General features: G+C 47.8%; 1 protein-coding gene across 1 annotated transcript in view; it reads right to left on the bottom strand.

Moving 5' to 3' along the window:
- The window catches only part of AHCYL2 (adenosylhomocysteinase like 2), a 174,923-nt gene extending 154,652 nt beyond the window's left edge, over positions 1 to 20,271 (bottom strand). Inside the window, exon 1 of the mRNA XM_075925413.2 lies at positions 19,828 to 20,271. Coding sequence (XP_075781528.1) covers positions 19,828 to 20,208 — 381 coding nt within the window. The 5' untranslated portion in view covers positions 20,209 to 20,271. The remainder of the gene's footprint in view (positions 1 to 19,827) is intronic.
- Between the last annotated feature and the right edge of the window lie 421 nt (positions 20,272 to 20,692).

Here is a 20,692-nt window from a genome sequence, read left to right on the forward strand (position 1 = left end):
AAAAAACAACAAAAAAACCACCTCCAAAAAACTCCAACCCTCACTGATGTGGCCCCCAACTGAGACACCTCACTCCTCTGGTGCTCCAGCCCCATGGGGCAAGGGGAAAGGTCAAGGGGGACCTAGGTCCAGGGCTTCCATTAGGCCAGATTTACTTTTCTAGGGGTCTGGAGTTAGTGGATTTTGTGGACCTCCTTAGGCTCTGAGGAGGGGACAAAAATGAAGGGTTCAATGTGCGGGACAGGGCTGCCAGCGAGTGGGATAGGGATGCAGGATCTGGGTGGAAGGTGGGGTGCAGGAGGGGGTGACGAGAGCAGGATCTGGAAGGAAGTTTGGCAGCAAGAGAGGGTATGGGTTGGGGGCATGAGAGGGAGTTTGGAGTCTGGGGGAGTAACGCAGAAAAGGTGAGAGGGTGAGAATGCAGCCAAATAGCCAGCTGGGGAGGGAGGCAAAGAAGTGGTGAGTAACGGAAAGTGAAGAGTAAAATTGTATCCCCCCCCCATATCTTCCCCCTGCTCCAGCCTCACTTCCCTCAGCTCCATGACTCCCCCCAGCCTGATCCCCTGCATCGCCCAATGCCCCTCAGTGCAACTCCTACCCCTCCCATCCTGCCACCGCATCCAACCCCCACATCCTTGTGCCCCAGTGCTGGGACTCGCAGCCCCCTGAGACTAGTGCTTGGGCAAAGGGGGCGGGGGGCATGAACAGTTACTTCCCTGCCTGGCCCAGCCCTTTGCTGGGGCTCGCCCCTCACCTGAAGGCTGCTGCTCTGGAGTTGGGGCAGGCAGAGCCCGGGGCTGGTTCCAGCCCAGCAAGACGCAGCAGGGCGCAGGGGAAGGGGCTTCCCGTCCCCCCGTGGGGAGCAGTGTGGTGAAGCTCAGGCTCTGGCGCTCCACGGAAGCGGCAGCAGTTTGTGACCAGCCACCCAGCCCAACTCTGAAGCCCCAGCCCCACCCCCTCCCAAAGCAAGGAGCAGAACCTGTACCGAGGAGGGGCGGAGTGGGGGGGGGTTACCCTGTAGCTCCTGGGAGCTGCATGTTCAGGTTGGGCAGGGGATGCCCCAGGGACACAGAGCCCAGTGCGGGGTCATGCCGCCTGCTCTGCGTGCAGCACGGCCGCCTCCCTCCCCGCTTGCCCTTCCAGCAGGAAGCCAGAGTTGGTTCTCAAGCCTGCATCTGCGCAGCAATCGCAAGGCTCCAGCCACTCCTGGGTGGGGGGTCTGAGCATCCACTGTGCATGTCACTCAAAATTGGCTCGCATTATGGTATGCAGGGGCAGTCCGTGAGCTTAGGCGTGCTAAGCAGCTGCCTAGGGCGCCGCTGGCCCAGGTGCCCCGTGATGACATCACGGCCATTGACGACCGTGCAGGTAGGGGCGTCAATTGCGCCGCCCCGCCTAGGGAGCCAGCTGCTGCAGCCGGCCTCCGGCCGCTCCTGATGGCATGCGTGCGGTAGGCTGCCGACCCCTGCAATAGACAATCTTAAATTCCCTTGTTTTCAGGTCAGTGTGACAGTGACTCAAACAGCGTGTGCCTGGTTCAAAAGCGTACGCAACCCTGCATTGAATTTCTGTGGCTCACAGTCAGGCATTGTTAAAAATCAGAAAGCAGCTCCAAAAAGAAAACTAAAGGCCAATGAACTTACATTACACAAGTGCATGAAAGCACTACTGAGGTTAGAAATTATGCCCATAAGCCAGCCGGTCTAAAGTTCTAAGTATCAGACAGTGGACACTATTAATACCTACCTGCTGGACTGATTTGCTGGATTCTTCTTTCAACTCCTGGCTCATTTAAAACCCACCACTATGGCAGAACCATCACTGTATATCTGGGCTTCAAAATCAGTTCAGTAGAAGGAAAATTCAAAAGGCAGTTTCTCAGATATCACTGAAGTCTTGTGAACTTCTCATTTTTTCAGTATGCATAACACATGGCAAACACACGTATCCACCTTGTGGACTACAGAGCGCAAAATAAGCTACCAGGTTGCTTGCTAAACACTTACTGCTTCTCAGTCTGTTTACTTGACCTTGCCAGATGGAATAGAATAGTCCAAAAACTGATTTTCCAAAAATAAAAATGTACATTCAGCATCTTTGAAAGAGCCCTCCCTGCCTTCTGGCCTCTGCACCAGTTCACCACCTCCAGGACTAATTACTGTCCCATAAGAGTCTCAGAGGAGACATGAACAAGTAAAGAAACCACATAAAAATCATTTGGATTTACAGCACACTTTTGGCCAAAGAAATGATTTCAAAGTCCTCACCTCCATTACTCTGCAGTAGAAATGTAGCTTTTTACTAAATATCCCTGTATGCACATACCCACAAAAACATTCTGTATATCTACAAAGAAACAACAGTTGTTACCTGAATCCAAAACACTCAAAAACACCAATGGATTCCAAGACTTTCATGGAAACCCAGTACAGATGAACAACGCATACAACATGTATGTTAGAGTACAAAAACAAAAACTGTAAGAGTTCTTAGGGAAGCTGAAGAGATTTTTCAGACTACAGTTTACAAATGGGAAAACTGATGCCCAGCTGTCTTGAAGATAACCAGAGGAGATTTCTTCACCCCAGCAAGGAAAAAAGGTGAGAAGACTGCATTAAACCTGAGCCAGAAAGTTTCCAGGGGAAAAGTTAACTGAACAACATAGATACTAACTAACATTATCTGCTATAGCAAGTTTTTCCAAAGTAAATGGCCCTCAGGTTTTAAGTTTCATACCAATAGCCTATTTTGTGAATCGTACAGATTTATGAGAGAGAAAGTGCTGCCCATATCCTACCCTATGGCACAAAAATCAGTGCATTCTGGGAAAACAAATCCATAGTCCCTCCCTCCTCTTTTGCTATTTGTTTTTACACGCTTTTGGACTGAACATGGAGAAAGATTTGAAAAACAATAAATAGTCTTGCAGCACCTTAGAGACTAACAAAACATGTAGATGGTATCACAAACTTTCATACACACAACCCACTTTGTGGCCAAGAAAGCTTGATACCATCTACATGTTTTGTTAGTCTCTAAGGTGCTGCTAGACTATTCATTGTTTTTTAAATTTTTTCCAGTTACAGACTAACTCGGCTACCCCTCTGAAGCTACTGAGAAAGATGACAGCCAGGAGACTGAAGTTCTCTTACCTTTTCAATACCCACTTCTGCTATGGTACCTTACTCACAGCATGAAAAATGCAACAGACACATATAGACCCAAGTACGAGGCTACTTACTTTGGATGAAAAATACCAACATCCCAAGTTCCTAAAGTCATGCCCTCTTCAATTTAAAACAAACGTTTTGCACATAACAGTACACACTGCCACATTGCCACACAAACTTTCTACTTAATTATACATAAACAGCTACATTATAAGACTATGAAGGTTGCAAACGCAAGCACTCAAAAGTTAGAAAATCTTAACTCCCTGTGCATATGTATTATGATAGTCTTTAATTATATACTCCCCCCCCCCCCCCCCAAGGAACCCCTACCTCATTCAGTGCACAGGAGAAACTGTTGAGAATATATTAGGGCTGAATGAAGGAGTGTGTTTACAATCTCTGCTTCGTTTGCTGCCGAAGTTGAAAAATGTGCAGTGAATAACATAATAAAGGTGTATAGGATTGCTGAAAGAGAATAGATGGTTTTATGGTGAAAGTAGCTGAATGCTTTCCCGGAAAGAGAAATTCTATCCCCACCTCTGTCACAGAGTTTCTATGGGATTCTGGGCAAGTCACTTGGACCAAACTATAGTGTGATCCTCAATTTCTGGATGCCCAGCTTGAAACCCTGAAGTCTGATTTGGAGAATTTCTGAGGACTCTGAGCTGCAACTGAAATCAATGAGAGCTATGCTTTGTCTACATGAAATGCTATGGGGGGAAAAATTAAGCCTCAGGCATCTCAAAATCAACTAAGTCTCCTACTACATCTTTTTCTTTTCATTTTCTTCCCGGCTTCACATCGCGTCTTTTCTTTTGCCTTGTCTTTGGTAGCCATTTCCGTTTATCCCCTCTCCCAAAGACATGTCCTCTGCCTCTTTCTGCTTCCTGACTCTCCTCAAAAAATTCTCTCTTGAGACCTTTTTCTAACTTCTCATCACCTTTCCCCCTTCTATTTCAATTTATTTCATCAAACACCTAAGCCTTTTAGGCTTAGATTGATAAGACAAGATCAAGCACTCCAGTATCCAAAGGCAATGCCCAAGTGAGAAGACAAACACTCCACGTACTCCGTGAGCAGTATGGATCCTACAATGGTTCTGTCTCTGGACTTTACTCAGAAGCTCTCCATTTATATCAGCCTCTGGTCACAAGCTGTCTGAATCTAAAGCTTCGCTCAACCCTTTATGGCTGCTGCTCTTTGATATCTGCTCCCACTCAGGAGAGAATGGGGTTCTCTGCGCTACGCTGGTCCTTTCATAACCTGTTTTTTAAACCTCATCCCCAGCTTCAATGCCTGACTTTTCTGCAACCACCCGAAGAACAGCCTCAGCATGATTCTTACCAGTTTCATTACTGCCCAGAGAGATCTATCAATAGCAGAAAGAAAACTAAAAAGACTGATCAGTTTTTGATCTGCTGCAGCTGAGTAAAAATGAGCTGTGTCCGCAGACTTACCTTTGCGGTTAGTGTTCATATACTCTCTTGGAAATCATAAAGGTTACGGTTTTGTTTTTTTTTAAATGAAACCTTAGATTCTGCAGACACTGATGATACTCCTCCAAAAATGCACTTTATTAATCACAAGCATGACACTTTCACAGGGTGCTCAGGATTGTAAGCACTGTTACTCCTCTGCCTCACCAAGAAATCACTTTGCTGTAGTTTAAAATGTATGTGCACCCAACCAGCAAACCCCTTGAAAACCTGCCAGTTTTAACCTCACCTTCCAGGTAATGTTCAGTGAACCCCAGTTCCCATACTACCTGGAAAACCATTCCTCTTCAGTATCCAGTCCTTCACTGGACTCTCAGGGTGCACGTACAAAGCAGGGCTTAACTCGACATAAGCTATGCAAATTGAGCTATGTCACAAAATCGGGAGCATCTACACAGCACTTATTCCGAAATAGTGCACTTGTCCTCTGACTTCCCTCACTCCTCGTACAATGAGGGTTACAGGAGTCAGAGTAAGAAGTCCTCCAGCTTGACAGTATTTAGACATTATTTCAAAATAACTGCCTGCTGTGTAGACGCGGACTAAGTTATTTCGAAATAATGTTGCTGTGTAGATGTATCCTCACTGAAATTACCAAGCTTGCTGTCTCCAACGAAGTAAAATATTCACTTCCCTGTTGGCTCAGCTGAGGACACACACTTTACCTAATTACACAGTCCTGAAACAGTTTATAACAAAACTAATCATGTTTATTAATAAAGAGTGCAAATTTAAGTGATACTAATAGGTATGGTTACAAACAAAAACACATTTTAGTGATTAAAATTTAATGTTGGCAAACTACAGTTTTTGCTTAAACAGTTTATCATCAACTTATCAGCATCCCCCGAGTGACAACATTGGGGATTTTTTTAGTATTTTGCATGAATACTGTGCAGGTGCCTCAGTTTCCCTATGTGCTGCACATTAAACGAGATGGGGGAAGAGGGTTTTGTTGTTGCAGGGGACCAGGTATGACCTCGGACAATGGCCTGGAGATAGGGTACCCTTGTGACTGGTGACCAAGAGGCCCAGGCCAGCTTTGAAGCTGGCTGATTCTGGCCAGCTGGAGGACAATGAGCTGAGGAAAGAAGGCCCCAGGAACTTAGACAACTGGTTCCAGCCAGAGGGGCAACAAAGGACAGAAAATGAAAGGCCCAGGTGACCTGTTTACCTGGGAAGCAAGAAAAGAGGCAGGGAGGAGCTGTTGGGGTAGATGATTCAGGATGCTCAGTGGGAAACAGGGGGCTTCTAGAATGGGGAAGAGAGCATCCAGAGCCTACCTGAATGGGGGAGAGACCTAGATGTACAGTGTTAAGGGTTGCTAGACCTGAGGACCCTGAGAATTGCCTACGCTGTGTTCAGACATTCAATAAACCGCTCTGTTTTAAGCTGTCTGAGAGTCACTCCAGTCTAGAGATCAGGGTTGCATTGTTCCCTCTGGGTATGGAGGTCCCAGGGGTCTAGACCAAGTGCACCCACTGAAGGGGCTCGTGGGGAGAGAGGTGTGTTGAAGATTCAGGGTACAGTCCCAGGCAACAGGGCCAGAGGGACTAACACTAGCAAAAGAATGCAACCTGTTATGCCAATGGAGGGTTACTCCCGGGGCGGTAGGGAACCGAGGCACATGAGTCCTGAGAGTCCGCAACATTCAGTCCTTCTGGCACGAGGTCCCAACATTCCCAGAATCAGAGAATCCTTTTTGCATACATGAGGGATAGATAGCAAGAGAGTCCTCTTTTCTTCCCTCTTCTAGACCAGAAGACCTTTGGAATGTATTCTTTGAAAAGAACCCAGACAAGTTCCTCTCCCCTGCTGCTTGTTCTCTCGGGTGCAGGAAATAAGACCCTTCTTCATCCTTTGGTTAATTTGCTTTTTTGATTGGCGGCTTGATCACTTCGTTTACTTTGCAAGCAAAGGTCAATAGAAGTCTGTTTACCTCTAATCAATCCATGCTGCTTTCTCATCCAACTGTTAGCTTGATCCATGCTGACAGGTAAATCCACATTCCTTTGTCCAACCAGCTGTGAAGCAGTAGCCACTATAATGGCTACTGCTATAGTGAACTAGCCACACTTAACAGGTAAAACAGCCACATTGTTCAAGCCAACTAGCCACACTCAAATAGCAAAACAGACACTAGTGGCTAGCGTGTTGGACTCCACAGGTCCAGAGTAAGCTGGTTTATCAGCTGCCTCCAAAATACATGTTAAGAACATATTTCCAGCAAAAACAAAAGACAGGACTATGCAGCACTTTAAAGACTAACAAGATGGTTTATTAGATGATGAGCTTTCATGGGCAAGACTCACTTCCTCAGATCAAATTGTGGAAGAAAATTGGCATGTCCATATATACCAAAGGGATACAATCAAAAAAAGCGAACACATATAAAAAGGACAAATCAAATTTCACAACAGAGGGAGGATGAGGGGGGAGAGGTTAATGTCTGTGAGCTAATGATATTAGAGGTGATAATTGGGGAAGCTATCTTTGTAATGGGTAAGATAATTAGCATCTTTGTTAGGCTAGACCAGACTAATGCAGCTACATCTCTATTTATATTTCCAGCACACATCCATAACTCTGTATACACAACACCTACATACATCACACAATGTATTAACGACCAGCATGACACCAGTTTTCATGATACCTTACAATGGTGATTGTCAACCAAGAATCCTGAGTAAGGATTTAAAAAAAAAAAAGGTTAAAAATGTAACTGTTAAAAATCCTAGCAGTTACATATGCTGCGGGTTACAGCCAGCTCCTCAGGAGCAGGGCTGGCAGCCGGCTTATAGTACAAGCCAGCTCCCAGCACACACTGGCTCCTGGCCCCACTTTATACTGCAGAGCTGGCAGTGCGGAGCAGCAGCCAACTCCCCCGGAACAGGGCCTGGAGCTGGTGTGTCATGCTTATAAGTTAACTGTTTAAACAATTACACTCTTTCATCCCTATTCCTGAAGGGCTTCAGGGGGTCGGCCAAAATAAACCGAAGAGCAGGGCCAGCTTTAGAGTTGCTGGGGTCCAGAGAAAAAAGCTGACACCTCAGCTATACCACATGGGGCTGAAGCCATCTTAGCCTTGCAAGTGCCCTGCTTGTGACCCCCAATGCTGGCGATGGCTTTTAATTTACTAGATATGCAGAAAAACATTAGTTGTGGCACAAAGCGGGGGGGGGGGGAGAGGAGGGGAGTTTTTTCTAGCATGTTGAGGGGGACCTCAGAAAGAAAAAGGTTGCAAGCTCCTGCCTTACAAAGATACTGTCTGGCTTAATACTCTGACAATGTGCAGGATGAGATTTTTGCCACCAGTTGGCATAAAAGAGGCTCACAGGGTCACAAGGGGCGAGTGGGGTTTTTAAGCTCTACCTTATAGATCTTGACCTCTCCCCACCCCCTACTTAAGAGACATCTCTTGACCCAGCCTCTAGCCTTTCCTTTCTCAAGACAGAGCTTGAGACCATCCCCTACACAGCTTCCTGAGGATCTTACGCACAGTATCTCCTGAGGTTTGCCCTGGGTATAGCACAGAATTCCCATGCTGTCCCTGCATTTCCAAATTCTCCTTGAAGGCTCCTCTCCAGGCTCAGTACACAGGCTCTGACACTGACTCCCACACATCCATCTTAGGTTCCATCCAGCCCTGGTTCCACACTTACAGCAAATGGGTCTCTTCTAACTCGCCTGCATCTCACTTTCATGCTCCACACAGTGTCGTTTCCTGCCTAACCCCAACCTCTTTCATACATCCCTTAAACCTGGACTGCTACTTTTGTGCTGATAATACTAAACACTTCTTGAAAAACTGATTACTCTTCTTTCTTCATCCCACCTCCTTGAGCAAAGAAAACTTTGGTTACCCCTACACTTTTCAGTTAAATGCCTCAGACAAGCCATTCTCTTGGGCATCCTGAAACATGACCCACTCACTCCAGTCATCCCCTCAACTCACATCTTCCACTTGCTGCCTTTGGATGTAATCATGGTATCTTCCTGATCCTGAACCTCTTATTATTATTCATCTAACTAGAGCACCTAAACCCCTTATCCTAGTGCAGGAACCCACTGTGCTAGCTGCTGTACAAATACAGACCCAAAAGACATTCTTTACTCAGAAAGAAATATCTTCCTGCAGGTATGTTAACAGTTAACTGGTTACCTGGTAAGCATCACCCTTAATGAGTGATGCTTACTGAGTAACAGTTAACCAGTAACCAGGGAGAAGTCCATCACAGGCATAGGACTGCTCCAGCCCCGCCAGGCCAGCACACAGGGCTGCCAGTCAGAAGCCCCACATGGGACCAGAAGTGGCAGTGACTCCCAAAGCAAACAGGCTGGAGTGGGGGGGCTGCTCCAGTCCATCTGCCTCCATTTAATAAGTTAACCAGTTAAACTTAACGTTCTGTCGATTAACTAAAAAAAAAAAGGATTTTACACCCCTAATCACCACTTCCATGTTACACTTGAACTTGACTCCACTGCTAAGCCTTCATAACCCCTCACTTGCACTACACAAAGTGTCCTTCAAGTGTCTACCTTCCAAACCCAAGTATATATAGCATAATGTCCTCCCCTTCTCACATGTACAAAGAAGCATAACCATGTCATCCCATACTCAATTACAATGGCTCAACAATCATTTTAGGACACAACTCTCAGCTAATCTTTGTAATAAAGCCTTCTGTGGAGTTCAACCACTTCTACTCACTTGCTTATAACACCCACTTAATCTCTTAATTTCAGTATTACTGGTGAAGGAAAGGCTTTCTCCTCTGCAAATCCAGCTGCCTGGATCTAGGGATGTAAAATCCCCTTTAGTTAGTTAACTGGTTAAACATTGAGTAGATAGCCGAAGGAGCTAGCCCATGGAGTTGGCCAGCAAGTGGTTTTCTCAGCAAGTGTTCCCAACAGAGATTTGGTTTCGGAAGTATTTAACCTAAAAGACTTTACACATCATCAGAATTGCTTGTGGAAATCAAATCTCAAGTTCTTCAATCTTATTTCTATACTTGCCGACTCCTGCCATTTCAGAGCACCAGACTGACTTCTGGGAGCCCAGATAGGCTTTGCTGAAATTCAATACATTTATATTGAATTAAGCATTGAGTGAATTTGATTTTGGCTTTCTTCATTATCCTTATAATAATACCTGTTACACAGACTGAGCTGCATTTCTATGAAGCTTTAGGGTATGAATCAGTAAAAATTTGAGTTTACTAAACCCTGATTCCTTTTTATAGCACCGCCATCAACCATTCTGTTTTTAATCTTAACAAAACTCCTGCAAACAGAGCCTCTGCTGGATGGCTCACACTATTAATGGGACACAGTTTTTCACCTCTAGGCTGCTGGAACAAATCCAGCTTAAGTCAGTAGTGACTAGTAACTCTCACTATCTGACAAATATCAGAGGGGTAGCCGTGTTAGTCTGAATCTGCAAAAGCGACGAGGAGTCCAGTGGCACCTTATAGACTAACTGAAGTGTAGGAGCATAAGCTTTCGTGGGCAAAGACCCACTTCGTCAGATGACATGCATCTGACGAAGTGGGTCTTTGCCCACGAAAGCTTATGCTCCTACACTTCAGTTAGTCTATAAGGTGCCACAGGACTCCTCGTCGCTTTATCTGACAAATGTTTAGCAATCTATGGAAATGGATTTGGGGCACTTGAGTTGAAAACTCACCACAAAAATTAAGCCATTTAGTGACAGTTTTGTGGCAGAAATCTCAGTAGAGAGGAAAACATGAATGGGCTATAGCGAGCTTCACTCTTCCCACTAGAGATGATTCCTTTAAGACAAGGCTGAGGCATTAAACAGAAGCTTGTACTGCAAAGGCCTATGCCAGGCCTCCTTCACATGAGAGATTTAAAGCTCACCTTCCCTCTTATCTTAGATTCGTCTTTATTCTCTTCCTATTTGCTCTACTGAGCTTTAAATACTTTTGTCTAAATTTTGTTGGGCGTCTCAAACAGCCTCCAGCATGGTCACTGTGTGACTGTATCTTATTTCTCAGACTGCTCCTGTTCCATTCCTAGTCGAGGTTTTACATCTCTCCTCCATCCCAATACAAACTTCCTCAGGTTCCCAGTCTTGATCCACTTCTCCATTTATTATCTCCCTATGGGAGAACCCACTGCTAGATCATAAATCACTTTTCAGAGTGGACATCTGACTCTACATCTCCCTCAGATCATCAACTTTACATTTACCTTATTTCTTGGCCCATCAGCTCAAATCTACAGCATAACTTCCTATTCAATGTTTTCAAGACTAAGTTCTTCCTTTTGGGTAGAATTGCCTCTAATCTCTCATGCTATGCATTTATTCCCCTCTACCTCCTTTAAACATACATAAATCTTACATCTTTCAGATGCTATCCAGCACCTAAACTTATACTACCAAAACCACAGAATTTGGCAACATCTCGGACCATCAACCTTCTTTTTCTGCTCATCTGCAAGTCATCCAATGCCATCTTCCAAATACTCGCACTGCTGAAATCTTTATTTATGCTTTCATCAGTTCTTCTCTCAACAGTCACAATGTCTTTTTGAAGGCTTACACTCAACTTCAGGGGGCCAGAATGTTGCTGAGGAATGTCTTTCAGGAATTATGACTAGATTACCTCATTCTTCACCATGTTTTTAAATATTGCCCTTTATCGCTTCCTGTTTGATGTAGAACATTGTTTCACGGGTGTTAAACCTCACATACTCAGAACACACTACAGGAGGTCAAATGCACTTTCCAAAGTTTTATATACTCCCTATGGCCTCTCTCTCAAGGTCTGGGAGAGGATCAAAGCTGATTAGCTGTAGGTTTTTAAATCACTGGTAAATTCAAAAACACAAACACTTCGTCAAGAAAGTACAAATCTCATTGTCATGTGTACCTAGCAGTTCTATAAATTTTAATACAAGTTGGGTGTGGGCTATAGAAGCCTTGCAAACTGTTGTTTCACTCATTCGTCACAAAGTTTAGGGACCCTTAATTATACTTCCTTTCCTTATTTCTGCGTTTTCTATGCCCTTCACTGAATTAACATTTACTCATCTTTATTGCTTTTATATTTCTACTACTGTTTTTCTCCCTATAGGTGTCTACACAAGGAAATTATTTCAAAATAAAGATATTCAAAATAACTCCTGAAATAACTATTTCAAAATAAGCTTATTCCCCAAGGAAAGCAGAATAACAGATTTTAAAAAATAACCAGCCCATTATTTTGAAATAATGGGCTTGGTAGTGTGGATGCTTTGCTTATAATTTCAAAATTAAAGGGGTTATTTCGAAATAACTCCCTAATGTAGACCAGGGCTACATGTCACTTTTCCCTTTCTATTTGCAAGAGTTTCTGTATCCAACCTTAAGGTATTCGTCTTTCAACAAAGGTCTGAATACATCATACATGCTATCTAAAAATAAATTGTGCACATGCTGAGCAAGAGGGACCCAAGGTTATTACATATTAAAACACTGCCTCCAAATGATAACATTTTACTAACTGGCATACAAACCACACTCATTATGAGCAGCAATTGGGAATTTGGCCTTAGGGGAAACATTTATTACCCTGTTATAAATGATTGCTATAGATTAGAATGAAATTGAGTAAATGGCAATCTAACACAAGCGTTCCATTCAGAATATCTATATAACAATTGAATAAAACAATGTGAGAATCTCACACCAGCCAGTTGGATTTGTTATGGAAAAGCAGCAATTTCAGCGCTTCTCCCCCCACCCTCCATACAAACAAATTAGCTGGGAATCAAGGTCAAAATCATAATTTAGATGAGCCACATGAGAGTCATTTATACTCTTTACAAAGTAAAATATCAAACTGCAGCTCACTAGTCAGGTGATATTCCAATCTGGTGAGCACGTATGATTTAATCATATTACCGGAGAATTTTATAGTTATAGCGAAGTTCCACTCAGACAAGAGACATTCGAATAAGATGCACTTTGTTACCCTATATGTCTTTACTCTGTTTTCGGTTTGAAGCCCACTTAGTTTACAGACAAATCCTGCAGTTTTTACTGCCATCAGTACTGCAGAGGCGGTCTAGCTATGGAGGAGCAAGCTGTGTTCTGTTTTGCTTTGTGAATCAACAGGATAGCCAGCTCAGTTCTGATTCCAAACCTCTATGCTGATAATGTTAAGAAGCAGGAAAAAAAACACAGCATGACATTTCGAATGCAAGCTGTGCTTTCACTGCTGAAACCTAGGGAAAAAGTTCTCTTTCAATTTGTAAAGTGAGCATACATATTAATATAAAACATTACAACTGTATAATGCCTTTCCTCAGAAGATCTCAGAAAAACTTCCTAATTGTCAGGGTGGTTAGGCACTGGAATAAATGCCTAGGGAGGTTGTGGAATCTCCAACTGCGGAGATATTTAAGAGCAGGTTAGATAGATACCTGTCAGGGATGATCTAGATCAAGGGTCAGCAACCTATGGCTCACTAGGGAGCCAGATATGGCTATTCTGCAGCTCCAGCTCAGTCCCTCCCTTGCTGCCCCCTGCAGCAGAGAACCTGTGCTGGCACTCCAGCCTCACAGTCCCCCGCAACACTGGAAGCACCAGCACTGGTTTCTGCGCGGGGGGGGGGGGGGGGGGGGGGGGGGTGAAGGCCTGAGGTTCCCCACCGGATCTAGCTTGTGGGGAAGAAGCCAGAGCCAGAAGTGGCTGCGTGCTGCTGTTCCCCTCCCACAGCTGAGGGAACAGCAGCGCAAGGACGCACTTCCTGTAGGCTTTCCCCACTGCTCCCATTGGAGCAGGATGGAATACCCCCGGTGCCTGGGAGAGGCATGCAGTGCAAAAACAAGTGCCCACCCTCAGCCCAGCCCCTGCAACCCCAGCCCCCACATGTACCCTTTTCCCCACCACAACCCTGCATCCCCAGCCTACTCCTGCCCCCTCCACCCTGTCAGACACCCTACTCCTGCATGCTCCCTTGCTCATGCACCTCCCCCCCAGACAGACACCCTACTCCCAGCCTGTTCCTGCACCCCACCTCCCACCCAGACCTCACACCCTCACCCCCCTCTGCATCTCACCTCCCGCCAGATCCTGCATCCCCATCCCTATTCCACTCACTGGCAACCCTCTCCCACACACTTAACCCCAAATCCACTAATCCTGGAACCCCAGAACAGTAAATCTGACCTGAGGCCTTGAAGCACAGTCCTCCCTGCCCCGTCCCTCCCCATGGGGCTAGAGCACCAGTGAGGTGAGAGCGTTTCAGATTGGGCCACATCAGTGAGGGACTGGGTTTTTTTTGGAGGGTTTTGTTTTGTTTTCTTTTTTTGCTTCTCCCTTGTGTGGTCCCCAACTGATTTTTCTGTGGGTCAGTGGCCCCCAACCCAAAAAAGGTTCCCCACCCCTTCCAGGGCTTTGTCAAGCCAAGACTTAAACACCTCTAGGGATGGAGACTCCACTACTTCCCTAGGTAACCCATTCCAGTGCTTCACCACTCTCCTAGTGAAATAGTTTTTCCTAATATCCAACCTGGACCTCTCCCACCACAACTTGAGACCATTGCTCCTTGTTCTACCATCTGTCACTACTGAGAACAGCCTCTCTCCATCCTCTTCGGAACCTCCCTTCAGGAAGTTGAAGGCTGCTATCAAATCCCCCCTCACTCTTCGCTTCTGCAGACTAAACAGACCCAACTCCTTCAGCGTCTCCTCATAAGTCATATGTTCCAGCCCCATAATCATTTTGGTTGCCCTCCGCTGGACCTTCTCCAATGTGTCCACATCCTTTTTGTAATGGGGGGCCCAGAACTGGACACAATACTTCAGATGTGGCCTCACCAGAGCCAAATAAAGGGGAACAATGACATCTCTGGATCTGCTCCTCTTAATGCAACCTAATATGCCATTAGCCTTCTTGGCTACAAGGGCACACTGTTGACTCATATCCAGCTTCTCATCCACTGTAACCCTCAGGTCCTTTTCTGCAGAACTACTACTTAAGTGGTTGGTCCCCAGCTTGTAACAATGCTTGGGATTCTTCAGTCCCAAGTGCAGGATTCTGCACTTGTCCTTGTTGAGCCTCATCAGATTTCTTGTGGCCCAATCCTCCAATTTGTCTTAGTCACTCTGGACCCTCTCTCTGCCCTCACGCATATCTACTTCTCCCCCTAGCTTGGTGTCATCTGCAAACTTGCTGAGGGTGCAATCCATCCCCTCATCCAGGTCATTATTAAAGATATTGAACAAAACAGGTCCTAGAACCGAACCTTGGGGCACTCCGCTAGAAACTGATCGCTATCCTGACATTGAGCCGTTAATCACTACCCGCTGGGCTGGCCTTTTAGCCATCTTTCTATCCATCTTACTGTCCATTTATCCAATCCACATTCCCTTAACTTGCTGGCAAGAATATTGTGGGAGACCGTATCAAAAACCTTGCTAAAGTCAAGGTATCTCACATCCACTGACTTTCCCATGTCCACAGAGCCAGTTACCTCATCATAGAAGCTAATCAGATTGGTCAGGGATAACTTTCCCTTTGTGAATCCATGCTGACTATTCCTGATCACTTTCCTCTCTTTCAAGTGCCTCAAAATGGATTCCTTAAGGATCCCTTCCATGATTTTTCCAGGAACCGAGGTAAGACTGACCGGCCTATAGTGCCCTGGATCATCCTTCTTCCCTTTTTTGAAGATGGGCACTACATTTGCCTTTTTCCAATCATCCGAGATTTCTCCCGACCTCCACGACTTCTCAAAGATAATGGCCAAAGACTCCTCAATGACATTTGCCAGTACCCTCGGATGCATTAAGTCCGCACCCATGGATTTGTGTACATTTAGCTTTTCTAAATAGTTCCTAACCTGTTCTTTACCCACCAAGGGCTGTCCATCTTCATCCCATCTTGCGTCACTTAGCGCATCAGTCCGGGAGCCCACCTTGTCCATGAATACAGAGGCAAAGAAAGTATTGAGTACTTCAGCTTTCCCCACATCATCTGTCACTAGGTTACCTCCTTCATCCAGTAGGGGTCGCACACTCTCTCTGATCACATTCTTCTTGTTAACATGCCTGTAGAAACCTTCCTTGTTATCCTTCACATCCTTTGCCAGTCTCAATTCCATTTGCGCTTTCGCCTTCCTGATAACCCCCCGGCATTCTCGAGCTAAACATTTAAACCCCTCCCTGGTCATTTGTCCAAGTTTCCACATTTTGCAAGCTTCCTTTTTGTGCTTAAGTTCACCAAGGATTTCCCCTGTAAGCCATGCTTTTGTAGTCATGCTGAAGCAATAAGCCACCATCACACAGTAAATCTATTAAGAAGTCTTGACTTTCACAACCCTACTCTTACTAACTTATCATACCACAGTCACTAAAGCCAACATTTCCAAAGTTTTCTGATCTTGGATATCTAATTTTATGAATGTCCAACATCAGTTAATGTAAGCCTGATTTTTAAACCTCTCACTCCAGGAGCACTCACCTAATTAGTAAATTGCAATTGAGAATTTCAGTTTATTAAGATTAAATGACTGATGTGATTTTGACCTATGAAGTCAGGTCCAAGGTATCTCAAGTTGAACACTTAAAAACTGAGGTTCCCACAACTGGTGGCCGCTTTTGAAAATTTAGGCCTAGATACAGAATTCTAAGAGGTCAGAGAAGTGGCTATAAAAATTATGTTAGCATACACTTGGTGACGGCAGCAGTTCTGCATAGTGAAAATACAAGTACAAACATTAAAGCACCAAGCATGAGAAAAAGCGTTTAACCTTACTTACTCTTGTCCCAATTAAATTAGTGTGATTAAAGTTAAGCATGAATATACATGTTCATAGGATTTGATCTTATATGCTTATCAGGTCATTTTGCTATTGCTCAGCGATTACAATCCCATCATTAAACTAACACAGAATTGCAAAATCACTTAAGTTTACTAATGTAGGCACATTACCAGCCCGCCCTTTACTATGACAATGAGTATGTTAATAATTATTTCCTCATGCACAGACAAAGTATTTGCCTCGTGCAACTAGAATTTTGCAAAACCAAGCTAATATATACTAGTACCCAACAGTTCTAAAAGATGAGAGCAACTGAAGAGAAAAAAAACCTCGGCTATTAGTCTTCAGAGGTCAGGCCTACACTGTAAAAAAGGAATATGTCAAGCATGTTACGTAATGTGTTAACAGTTAAAATCCTAGTGTAGACAAGGTAAACTATAGGTTTAACATGCTAGCCAGGCACAACAAATCTTACACAGAGGATACCTTTAATCTTGAGTTGACCAGTCAATACATTAAAGCCATAATTTATCCTGTCTATACCAGGATTTTAACATGCATTAGCGATTAGTTAATATGTTTAAAATACACTTTTTTCCATAGTGAAAATAAGTCCTGAAAGTCTTAAAGCCAAGCAAAGATGTTTTACTTTACTACTATATATTGCCTTAAAAGTTGCATACATTTGCTTTAAATTCTTTGCTGTACCAAAGGACTGTGGCTGCATAAACCTGGTTTAATGAAAGGCAAGACAGCCTTCAGTCATTGGAACAAACCCACGCATGGAAGTGATTGGAAAGCAATAGCATTACAGAAGGAGAAGGAACAGCATGTACTCCCAGATATCCTCATTCAACACATCTCACTTCCTATAGCAACCACACAGATTCACAGCCCATAAACAATCCCACCATGGTAGGCAATGTAGGCAGTGGTTGTTGTCTTTGCTCCTCCACGAATATTCTGCTCCTACCACGAATATTCTGCTCCTACCGCAGTGAGGATCAGTTCCCCCTAGTTGGGTACTGTTTGTTTCCTTTATATCAGGCACTCTCTCTGCTGAGTTTAAAAGTACCGGGAGGCAGGGATGCAGAACTCTTCCCATAGTGCAGCACTCTCACCACCCACTTCAATGCTCCCCTTTGACCTGGGAGATTTAGAAGGTCAAATATACCATGATCCTTGACACAGAAGGCCCATCACCATGCTTTTCATATTCTCAAGCAATCACTGTTCTTTGGGAAGTAAAGGAAAACAGGCATCCTTCCCAAGGATGGCAGACTCCAAAAGGTGGGGTTATAGATAATATAAGGTTACCTAAGAATAAAGATGACCCAAAAAGGGGGTATCAGATTATGGGAGCTCTAGGCTTTCTCCAAAATATACAATAGTGTAACCCATACACCTAGTGTCACTGTCGCATGCAGTGGCACTTAGACCACAACAACAGATAAGACCAAGAGACCTCTCTACAGCCTAGCCTGAGATCCAGATGGCTTTTAGCTCAAGCAGAGAGGCTCCAGAGGTCCCTCCAGGTGGTGGTTACAATAGCACATGGCACAGTTTCTCAACCTGAGTACTCAGGAGTTTCTAAAAGGGCTGGATTAGTGGATTTATCCTCTTCAGGGAGGAGTTCAAGCCCTCACAGTCTAGTGCTTTTGGTCCCTCTAGAGAGAGATGAAGTGGAACAGGTTCCCCAAATATTGGGTATGATGTCAAGGGGTTCCAAGTAACATCTTTCCAGAAGACTAGAAGGTCTCTCTTATGGATAGAGATAAGTTCCAATCTTTCTTGAAGACCACCCAAAGCTCCCACCACCACCATCCCAGCAGGCCAGCAAGGGAGGTTCTCCATAGAGAACAGGGCTCTCCCTACCTAAGGCGCTTATGTGGGAGCCCCTTCAAGGGGGAAAGCTATACCTATAGGGTAAGAAGAGTTTCCCCCTCAAAGAATGAGCATCCCTATCCCACAGCATGCCTAAAAAGGGGTCCCACTTAAGAGGATAGAGGTCCTTCTCCTAGGGGTCTCCGTAAGGGGTCCTGCTTTAAGCAGATAAGGATTCTTGTATGCAGTCTCCCCACTGTGGGCTCTGCATTAAGAAAATAGCAGCCACTTCTCCAGGGGGATCTCAATCATGGCGAAGCCTCTTCCCTATTGGGGTCCTGCATTAAAGTCATCAGGGTCCCCCACAAAGATCAAAATTCCTCCCCCTACATTAGAAAGGTAAATGGGATCCCTCTCCACATTTTGGGGGGGGGGGGGAGACCTAGTCCACCAGACTCCCCACCGGCACCCCTCCCATGTTAAAGAGGTTAAGGCCAGTCCCCAGGACCTACCACATGCACATTGGGGGAGGGGGTGTCAGAGACTGTCCCCAAGCTCCTCCCCAGTGTCCTGCACACCATTACAGGGGGGAAGCAGGAAGTCAGTGATGGTCCCCCCAGCTCCCCACAATGTACCCCACATACATAATGGGGGGCTGAGCCGGTTCCCCAATCTCTCTCTCACACACAGCGGAGGGAGGCGGCCAGGCCCTGAGCTCCCCCCTTCCCTGATCACCCCACACCCGCATTACGAGGGTCAGGGCTGGTCCTTAGGCTGCCCTCCCCTAAGACCTCCCCCACACACGCATATGCTGGGGAGGGGGGGAGATCAGGGCCAGTCCTCCCCCGAAGCTCCCCTCACAGGGGGGGGGGGCGAAGATCCGCTCCTCCCCCCCTCACACATTCTGGGGGGGGCAGGGCCGGTCCTCCCCCCTCACACACGCCGGGGGGGGGGGCAGGGCCGGTTCCTCCCCCACACACACACGCCGGGGGGGGGGGCCAGGGCCGGTTCCTCCCCCCTCACACACGCCGGGGGGGGGGCCCAGGGGGGGGGGCAGGGCCGGTTCCTCCCCCCCACACACGCCGGGGGGGGGGGGGGGGCCGGGGGGGGGCAGGGCCGGTTCCTCCCCCTCACACACGCCGGGGGGGGGATAGGGCCGGTTCCTCCCCCCACACACACGCCGGGGGGGGGCAGGGCCGGTTCCTCCCCCCTCACACACGCCGGGGGGGGGCAGGGCCGGTTCCTCCCCCCTCACACACGCCGGGGGGGGGCAGGGCCGGTTCCTCCCCCCTCACACACGCCGGGGGGGGGCAGGGCCGGTTCCTCCCCCCTCACACCCGCCGGGGGGGGGGGGCAGGGCCGGTTCCTTCCCCCTCACACCCGCCGGGAGGGGGGGGCAGGGCCGGTTCCTCCCCCCTCACACACGCCGGGGGGGGGGCAGGGCCGGTTCCTCCCCCCACACACGCCGGGGGGGGGCCGGTTCCTCCCCCCACACCCGCCGGGGGGGGGGGCCGGTTCCTCCCCCCACACACGCCGGGGGGGGGGGGCCGCCGTTACCTTCTTGACGGTGCGCGGCGCCTCGGTGACGGTGCCGTCGGGGCTGACCAGCGCCTCGCGCCCGGCGCCGCCGTCCCCCCCGTCGCGGTGCCGGTGCTGCGGGTGGTGCGGGTCGCTGCGCTTCATGGCCGACGCCTGCGGCACCTTGGCGGCCCCGAGGGGGGGCCCGGCCGCCGGGAGCCCGGGGCCGCCGCCCAGGGGAGGCCGCTCGGCCCCGCAGCCCGCGCCCCCGGCCGCCTCGCGCTCCGGGGCCGGCGGGGGGCAGGGCGCCGGCGGGGGGGGCCCCGGCTCGGCCGGGCGCGGGGGGGCGACCGCCCCCTTGTCCCGGGGGCCGCCCAGCTCCTTCAGCTCCACGGCGGGGGCCGCCACCTGCACCGACATCGCCGCCGCTCGCCGCCCGCCTGCCTGCCTGCCTCAGACACCCGGCCGCCCCTCACCGGCCGCCGCGCGGGGCACCACGGGACATGGAGTCCGCCGCCGGGCCCGGCCGAGCGCTGGCGGCGGCCGCCTGGACTACAACGCCCGGCGTGCCCCGCGCGCGGCGCTCCGCCTCATGGCGCTGGGGCGCGCGGGGCCTCCTGGGAGGTGTAGTCCTCGCCTGGCGCTGGTCCCCAGGCGCCTGTTCCACCCAGCCCACGGAGCATCCCCGAGGCCTGCTGCCTCCCTCCGTGCTGGTCTGCAGCGGCGTGCGTGGCCACCAGCCTGGCATCCCTGTCCCGCTGCTCCTAGGTCGGGGGGGGGGGGGGCTTCTGGGGAGAAGGGGACTTTTGTTCCCCTCTTTAGCTTGTGAACAGCGCAGGGCCAGACCTGCCCGCCTGGGAGCACCAGGCTCACCCGTGCAATCCTGCGAAGGGCCGGTAGATCG

This window comes from Pelodiscus sinensis, chromosome 1, assembly GCF_052426305.1.
Source record: "Pelodiscus sinensis isolate ZL-2025 chromosome 1, ASM5242630v1, whole genome shotgun sequence".
Lineage (NCBI taxonomy): Eukaryota > Metazoa > Chordata > Testudines > Trionychidae > Pelodiscus > Pelodiscus sinensis.